This window comes from Syzygium oleosum, unplaced genomic scaffold (assembly GCF_021117445.2).
Source record: "Syzygium oleosum isolate NSW1041296 unplaced genomic scaffold, Sole_v2.1 Sole_v2.18, whole genome shotgun sequence".
NCBI classification, from domain to species: domain Eukaryota; kingdom Viridiplantae; phylum Streptophyta; class Magnoliopsida; order Myrtales; family Myrtaceae; genus Syzygium; species Syzygium oleosum.
The window spans coordinates 6,878,028-6,887,223 of NW_026607502.1; the positions used below are offsets into that span (position 1 = coordinate 6,878,028).

Sequence of the window (9,196 nt, forward strand, 5' to 3'; positions counted from 1 at the left end):
TTTTAATTTGTTCATTTTTTCGTGAAATAAATGGATCTTTAGTTTCATTAAGTTGTATGCGGACAATAATAAAGTCATTATACAATACATGATGTCATTTAGACATCTTGATATCATATACATACATCATAAGCCCCCGTTATAAATTTAGAGAAAATCATATAAAACGGTCTTGTAAAGCATGTATAAGCTTGGCCTACAGGAGTGAAATCCCAGTGATTCGAATCTCTATCTCACCCGACCAGATCCGTTTCTCAATTTTTGGTGCAACCCGCGACGACACCACCTCCAACGTTTCGGGTCGGATCCAAAATCAAAAAAAAAAAAGCGTCACGGGACTAACAAGTTTAGCCAAAAAATTGTCTTTGGAGGAAAATGCCCTTGACCGGCCGAAATATTTAGCCGGCCAGCGACCGACGAGATCAGGCCCTTATTTGAAACTTGCCAGGACTATTTTATGTCTTTATTTGAGATTGACATGGTCACTTCAGGTTCTTATTTGATACAATGTCCATTTCAGATTTTTATTTGACAAAATGATGGGCATTTTAAGTCTTTATTTGGAATTTAATTCGAGTGATCCGAATAGTTATCTCATCTGACCCGATCCGTTTGTTCAGTTTTGCGGCGACCCGCAGCGACACCGCCATCAATATTTCGGGTCGGATCCAAAAACCAGGAACGAAGCGTCGCGGGACCGGGTCGGACCTCCTAGGGTTCTACACACACGCAGGGATGACCTCGTTCAGGCGGTCAGGGTTTTCTTGAAATCTTACCGCTCCTCTCGTCTCTCTCTCTGTGTCTCTCTCTACCTGCGAACACAGCGAGAGTAGCAATGGCAGTAGCTGAACTGGCGGCGGCTCCTCTTCGCTTGCAGTAGCTGCAATGGCGGCAGACGTTTCAGTGAAGGTGGAGCCGGAGAACGTCTGTTGCAGAGCGGTACGGCTTGTTCGGATGCATTCGCACGCGCCTGTTGTTTTGGCTTTTTTTAGGGTCCTTAGGGTGGAGGGTTTTGGTGGGTTTCGGTTGTTCTCTCGAGCTGACGGCTTTTTTTGGGTGTCGTGCGCTTGCAGTGGAAGCTCAAGTACTCGAAGTTGGAAGAGAAGCGAAATGCTCTCAGGCAAGCCGTGAAGCTACTCGAGCAGCAGCTCGATAAGGTTCAGGCCGAAAGCCTCAATCACAAGAAAGGTAATGGAAAAACTGTTGCTTCAATGATGTAAGAAGATTGTGTCGAATACTATCTTGCTTTGTGTGATTCTGAGTGCTGAAAATTTGGTGTTGAATCCGAAAGTGTAGGTTCGATACCTCGCTCGATGAAATTGATTTGCGAGTGGGCTTAATGCTGTTATTTGGGTATTCAATTCCTTAAGGAAGAACAGATTTGGGGCTGCCACTGACGAATAGTATGTATACTTCGGTCTTTTTTTCTTCTTGCAGCATGTGAAGCGGAACGGGCGCGTGCAGAACTTGAGAAAGAGGAAAAGGAGAGAGCATTATCTGTCAGAGTTTCGTTGGAGAATGAAGTCGCTGTGTTGAAGTCCGAGATAGTGTCGTTGCAGAGAAGTGTCGGTTCTGATGATCAAGACGGGAAGGAGAAAATCAAGTTGCTCGAGGCCCAGGTCTCTAAGGGGGAGGCAGAAATTAAACGCCTAAAGGAACTTACAAAGAAGGAGAAATCTAGGGCAGATTCAGAAAGGAAGAATGCAGAGTCCGAGAAAAGAAGAGCTGAGGAAGCCTGGAAAATGTTGCAAACCGAGAAAAGTAAGGCTGATGAAGAGAGAAAAATCTGTGTTATTGAACGGAGGAAGGCTGAAGACTGTAGGCTGCAGTTGCAGAACTTGAGAAAAGAAATTGATGAAGCAAGATCAAAATTAGTCTCTGAGACTTTAAGGTGTGAAGAGGCAAAGAAAGAACTTGAATTAGAGAAGCAAAGAACAATGAAAGAGAGACAGGGTGCCGATTTGGAGAAGGCTAAAGCAGCTGATCAAAGAAAGCTAGCTGAAGATAATTACAGGAAGCTAATGGAAGAGAAAGATCATGCTAAAAATTTGTCTGGTGAAGTTGAGCGAGGCAAAAAGTGCATTGAGAAATTGCAGCAAGAGCTTCATGACGTTATGTCTTCTATCAGAATGAGTAACTGTCCTGTAGCAGGAACTGACCAGAAAGTGGATTTTGAGATTGCAAAGCAGAATGATGAGCTTTGTAGAACGGCTAGGCTGATTTCAACAGCTGAGAAAGCAGCCATTGATGTTGAGAAACAGAGACAGTCAAGTAAGAAGAAACAGACAGCTTTGGAAATGTTGAAAGGAAATAGTCAAACTGGAGAGCATAATAAGGCTTTGAATGACAAAGATAATGATAAATCACCCAAATTGTCGGAGAAAAAGAGGCGAAGGAGTGGAAAGTTCAAGAAAGATGGATCTGGGAAACTGTTGGAGGCTCCTCCTGCCTTGCCTATGACGGATGCTGACTCTGCCAAGTTGAAGCTTTTGAAAGAAAGATTGAAGCTTGAAAAGATGAGAGCTAAACATGCCAAAGAAGTGGTGGAATTGGAAAAATGCCGAAATGATCTTCTGATGCAAGAAATCCTTCGTATGAAGATGGAGTTTGGCGAATTTGCACATCGCCTTGATGCACTGGGCAGCTGTTTCTCACCCAGCCGTGGAGGTATGCCTGGGCTTGAAAAGGTGTGTTTCCTAATCAGTAAGTTCATTATGACTGGTTTTGGTCTTGTGCATGTGTGAAGGAGGTAAGCAATAGAGATGTAGACAATTGCGATATATAAGTATATGCGGCAGAAAAGCAACTAATTATAACAGCTTCTATGATGTTATGTTACTACAAATTTAGGAGGCAGCAAAAATTGTATGTCATGGTCAGGGACAATGAGTAATCCATAAGTGCTTTCTCTCTTCGCTTTTCCCCTGTAGTCTGGTCTGATTTAATTTACAGAAACCACACGGAACCTTGAATTTGATAGATATAAATGCTAATGCTGTGAAATTATAGTAGTGATTGAAAAAGTGAGGGCGTTTTTTATTAGTAGTGTATTACATTTGTTTTGAAGATTATGTAAAAATTTGGCCCTTTTTATATTAATTCAGACTTGATGTTGGTGACCCTTGATCTTCAGCAAGCATTACAATCTCTTTATAGCTTCATTTTCGCGGTGGGCTAGGGCATCAGAGTGTCTTAGATGCATCAGATAACACAACACGCTTTGTCAATAATTGAGAGAACCATTATCTTCAGTAAGACTTCTTAAAATTGTTTGGGTTTATCATAAATCCCATTTTTTTCTTGTGCTTTATTCCTCATATGTACATTCTCCTCCAGCTCATACGTAGTGAAACTCCCAGAGGATGGCTTTTCTTTGCTTGAGTAAGGATACTGTAGTTTGTGTTTTTCCTGATGAGGCGTATTCCTGGTTCTTTTTGAACTCTTGTTTAGTTTGAATTTACTTATAGTTTCTTCACAAACATCATCTAGGAGTGAACTAGCTTTCTTTTCTGGTTTGCTTACCTGATGGTTTGATGAACTCTGTAGAATGCAAGAACCACCGGTACAACTGGAAGGAGGCAAAATTTGTGTGTCCCAGAATCGTTTCATGCATGCTGTCAAAGCAACATTGCAATTTTCAAGCCTAGCTGTGTATCCGTTGCCACATGTGATGATTTGAGACAGCTTCCGCATAGAGAAGTTGGGCCGCCTACACCCAGAGGCAGTTCTACTGATTTTGTATCAGGTACTGATTCTAAATCGGAGCTTCCGCCTAGAGGCTCTAACAGAAAAAAATTACAGTGTTCTGCCCTAAATTCTGCTACGGCATCTTTTTCTGATAGAGAGTTGGTGGGATCACAGGACAGGGCATACATTGTTGCTTCATCAGCAAAACTGAGGAAAGATAACTTGAATCAGCAAAGAAATGTTTCGAGCCTATCCAATGGAGATACCAAAGTGAGGGCCAACGAAAAATTCCTTGAGGTTTGTGACGATAGTGTGAAAAGTCCTCATGTGGGTCTTCATGGATCAAAAGTATGCGGACAGAAGAGGAAGAACCTTCTTGATGTGATTGAATCGGTTGATCATATGAGTGTAAGAAGTAGGAAGTTGCATCTCCATATGGAAGAGGACCGTACTCTCTTGCATGGTATTTTAAGTCAACAAACAGATGAACCCTTGAATGATGCTGGATATATGCTTGATAGTAAACAAGTGGAGCATGAGAGCAAGCGGAAGAAGAGAAAGGTTTTACATGAAAAGGACGGTGGAAAAGGACTACATCATGGCAATAGGATACTGCAGAACAAAAATAACTGTGGATCTGAAATTCGCACTGAAGCAAATACCAGTGGACGGGTTCCCAATGAAATAATTGGAGGAGTTTGCTTTGTACGGAGGGAGGATGTTGGTGGTTCTTTTGGCTGTAACAATGATAGAGTTGAAATTTTTGATACCGTGGATGGCAGTTATATGAAATTGCTGGAATTGGATGATCCGACTGATGAGCAGCGCTACAGGAGAGCGATTGGCAGGCTTGTTTCTCCAGGGCTTCCCGAGATGGACTTCGATATCACTGAATCTTCTGATAAGGAAGAGAAAGACTTGATCCATGGAGTAGTGCATGAGAAAGAGAATACATCAACTTCCTGCTGTCTCGGTTTGGGAGAAGGGAGAGTCGATTTAAACAGGTTGAGATTTATTGTTTCAGGAGAGGGGGGTAAATTTTTATTTGAGAGTCAACATGGATCTGCAAATGATGCTCTTCCTAAATATTGTGTTATCTCTTCGGATGTTAAGGAAATCGAAAGCATATATAGGATAATTCTAGCAATCGACAGTTGTGTGGTTCGGAGTTCTTTGCTATCTCACCCAGGCTGGATGCTGCAAAAATTTCTGATTGAACTGAGGAAGGAAGAAAATCTCCTGCAGAAGTGAGTTACTATTCTGCTTCCATGTACTTATGTTGATCCTTTCTGGAAACTAACAGTAGCAGAAAAAGAGAAAACAAATATCTTACATGTTGTGCCGATTCAAATGTTCTATCCTGGTTCCATGCGCCGACACTTTTAGTTTGTTTCTGCATTTTACACCTGCTTTTATTATAACTGCTTGCTTTTTAATAGTTGTTCGTTCTATCCACTTGAGAAATTCGAAATCAATGATTTAATTTCTTTTTTGTACTAATTTCAGGGAGAGGGTCTGTGTGCTGTTTTCATTATTGCTGGTCAACTACTCTGTTGTGGCATCAGGAACATTTGGGTACTCATTTGACAGAGATTTTTTCAATTTGGTAGATTCATTTGCTGAGCATATAAAGTCTGGTAAGTTCTCTTCATGTGCTTATTGAATGTACTCCATGAAGTCAAAGATGATAACCGTGGAAGTAAATTTCTTGGTTACATTTGTTATGCTAAATGTAAATTTGATCTTGTTTGTACGTTTGTTTGTGGAAACAGTGATGTCAAATGCGGAGACAAGACTACTATTTATGGAGTTATGTCAAGTTGATGGACTTCTTTGTCTCACTGAGGATTTCCTTGTTCACGGGAAGATTATTTTCTGTAATGGTGTACCTTCTGAATCTTCAATCGCAGCTGATAGAACAGTGGAAATGAAATTGGACAACGTTGATGGTCACCTGTCATCAGGAACTGCATCAAGGGATCTGTTGGTGGCGGGCAGTATTGTTTTTGCATCAATATGTGTGATGGACAATAAGATTGGTTTTTCATGTGAAGCTTCCTACAAGATTTGTTGTACAAATGGATCTGATCCTTTATTGGTCCTTAGCATTCTTCATGTGTTTGCTTATTTATGTGGAAGCGAATATCTTACATCAAGCAGATATAGTTTGCTGATGACCGTCTTGAAGTCAGTGGTCATGCTTCTTGAGCAATCTAATTTGTCGGTGGGTTCTCAATGTCCCTTGTTGGTGGGGGAGGTGGGGGCTGTTGTCCCTCCGAGTGCCAGCTGCCCATTCAGTATTGGAGCAACTTCTGTGGATGGTGTCATATCGCTATTATTAGAGAGGCTTCAAAAGATTGCTCTATGTGGAAGTCTGCAACCTGTCACAGTGGAACCGATCAATTTAGGAAATACTCTAGATAATTTTAGTGCTCAGCCGGATGCATTTGAAATCCTGCCTGACAAGGGAGGCAAAGGGGTCCCCCTTACTGAATCACAAATCAGAAGTGCTGACGATCTCTTTGATCTTAGTGAATTACTTTCTTTGGTGGAGTTAATTGCATTGAATGCAGTAAGTCTTCTGCTGAATCTACTGCTCTGCCCTTCATGATTAACATATTGTATCTGGCCACCCTAGTTCTGTTTGATCTAAGCATCTTTCTAATGATGCAGGGGTGGGAGTCCACACAAAGTAAAATCATCCCACAGCTGTTAAAACTTTTTGAATCTCCCATGCTGGAAAGCATTTCTGCAGCTGTTATAATTCTTGTTGGTCAACTTGGAAGGTAAAATGTTACTGACTTGTTTTTATGAAACAAAAAGAACTTTGGATTTTCCCCCTTTTTGGAGGTATATTGTCTAATCCTGACAAAAATTGAGGTGGAAAGATCAGACTAGCTATTTATGATTTGTTATATATTGGTGTTGAGCTCTAATATGTTTGTAGGTTGCATTTATTTTGGGTTGATCTCGTTCTGAAAATGTTTTTAATTTATTAATGGCACTTATGGAGATTCTGTAGAACAAGTCTTTGTGACAAATACTTGGAGAGGAGATTTTGTCGGACTTGTTTATGTGAAGTTTGCTGAGTAGATCCATGTCAGGCACCTTTATTTGTTATTTGATCATGTGCACAATCCTTGAATGTCTCATGTACCTCATTTCAAGCATAGTAAATTGATGTAAGGCCTGGCTCAGAACCCACACATACATTTGTTAGGGGAATAGAAGGAACTGCTTTTCTGTGTGCCACGTCATGATCTTTTACGACACCTTGGTGCTTTCTTATGCTTCTTGGATTTAAATATCTATAGATTAAAAGGTATTAAGTGTGCATATGCAAATTGGTGCACAAGTTTAGTTTGTGAAGATCTCTGCCCAGCAGATGGTTAATTGAGAATGGTTTGTCAGTCAATGTTGATTGGGGAGATATGAGAATTTAAAACTCCTCTAAGGAAGATGTGATTCAACCTTTCCTTTCGCGTTATTGCATTCTTGAGAGTATGAAGAGGTTGCTGGTAACTCTTCTGTTTGAAAACATCTTTAGAACTTAGTTACAGAAAACCAGACAGTAATATTACCTATCTCTGTCTGTGAATTTGCTCACAATGGTGACTATGCAGTGGCCACTGGACTGAAAGTATTTTAAAAATATTCATCTTATTTTACAAGTTGATTAAATCCTAGTTTTTCTTCACCTTTAGTGCTTAATGCGTTTGACCAGCCCTTCACATGGTTCCTAAACAAATATTCCCAGAAAACAACTAAGATCGATTTTGAAACATAATAGACTTTTTGGGAAAATTTATTGACAATGGAAAACTTTGATTACCTTAAATTTTTGAGCGTTGATGCATGATAAACCTCCTTATTTCTTTTTTTTTTTTTTGGTGGGGGATAAAGCTCCTTACTTCAAAGAGTGAGAAATTGTGAAACAACGGGATGGACATTTGACTTGCAGGCTTATCAGTGTCAATTGATAGACATAGATAGTAGTGATATGATCAAGAGATTTGGTTATAGCTGATATATAGTCATATGGTGTTAAGTGTGTGAGAGCTGGTTAGTAGGTCTCATGGACATTGGGAATGAATAATTGTAAAACTAAGTGAAGGTTGTGACTAGAACAGAAAAATAATAAATGAAACGGTACTCTGGTTTATGTTAATTTGTGGCAAATTGGCTATAGCTTTTCCCTTGTTGGTCTTATACATGCCTTGGTTTATATGCACTAACTATGTCTTGTTCTAATTTCAGGCTTGGAGTTAAAGCCGGTGGCTTTGATGATGTTGGAGTCCAAAGTTTGAGGCGTTCCTTGTATAGCTTTCTCGGACAGGCCGCCACCTTGAACATGGGCTTCTCTACTCAGTCTGCTATAGCAATTGCTCTGCTTCGGCTTGTGCCGCTAGATTTTGAGAATATTGTGCGGGGTAACACAAGTGTGAGTCAGTCTGCCTCTGCCTGTGCTATCAGAAAATGGTTTTCTTCTTTAACCAGAGATCAGAAAACCTCGATTTGTAATCTTCTCCAATCAGCAACTGTAGATAAAAGCTGAGCTTTATTTGTCGACCCGCTTTTTTCTTCACTTGAAGATCAATCAATTCACAAGCTCTACACAGATTGTCGGGTTTAAGTTATTGAAGAGGACTGGACATTTCGGCAATTTCCACCTATTTTTTAGATCATTGCAATGTTGTTGGCATCATGACAATTTTGGATCTCAGGGAGAAGCTTTTTGTAGTCGATATCGCAATTTGGCTTGTCATATTGCAATTTGTGTAACTGGAATGTTCAGGGACGGATTTTGAGAGGATGAGAATGGGTAGCCTTTTTGTCCAGTTTCTTGCTGTTCGGCTAAATAAATATCTATTATTCTGGTCTGCACATGCTATCTGCTAGCATATTTTGATGTCTGTGGCATGGATGCATATGCATTAGACCTAAAACCATGTCCTACTTGAATGCTGAGGTTGTTACTCATTTGCGGGTTGGTGGAATGCAATACCTTTGGAGATGTGCCTGTGCTTGTTAACTGCGGTGATTGCATATACTTGAATGCCCTGAAACTACTGTGGAGCCGAAACAGAAATTCATTTTGCAGCCTTATGTGTCCATTACTTCCTACATGAGGGGTTAAGCTCGGCACGAGTGAATTGACTAAAGGATGGGTCAGATGAGGTTTGCGGCAAAGCTTTTTGGCTATCAGTTGTAGACCTTTCGCATTGAAATCTATGACCCAAAACTAGACTCGAAGACTTATTGCATGAGATGAAGCCGAGATTCATGATCGGGTTTGGTTATGTTTGAAGGAGGTTGCTAGAATTTTGAGAGAGTCGAATGAATAATTGAACATACTTGTGAAGGCTACCGTACCCGTGTGTGCGTAGCCTGAGTTTGTCTTGATAAGCCTGCCTGGGCCATGGGAAATTTGACATCTATTTCTGCGACAACTTTGAATTGTAACTTTTGAAAACGTTTTGTTTGAAATTTCTTTGAAGAAATATTTGAA

The 9,196-nt window shown here is 40.4% G+C and overlaps 1 protein-coding gene across 1 annotated transcript; it reads left to right on the forward strand.

Moving 5' to 3' along the window:
* The first annotated feature begins 719 nt into the window (after positions 1-719).
* Positions 720-8,571, forward strand: LOC115661726 (uncharacterized). The gene is made up of 8 exons (XM_056319582.1): positions 720-939; positions 1,074-1,188; positions 1,438-2,687; positions 3,547-4,934; positions 5,194-5,324; positions 5,460-6,259; positions 6,361-6,473; positions 7,945-8,571. Exons 1-8 carry the CDS (start codon positions 886-888, stop codon positions 8,240-8,242), a joined length of 4,149 nt encoding a protein of 1,382 aa, XP_056175557.1. The 5' UTR covers positions 720-885; the 3' UTR covers positions 8,243-8,571.
* The last annotated feature ends 625 nt before the right edge of the window (positions 8,572-9,196 follow it).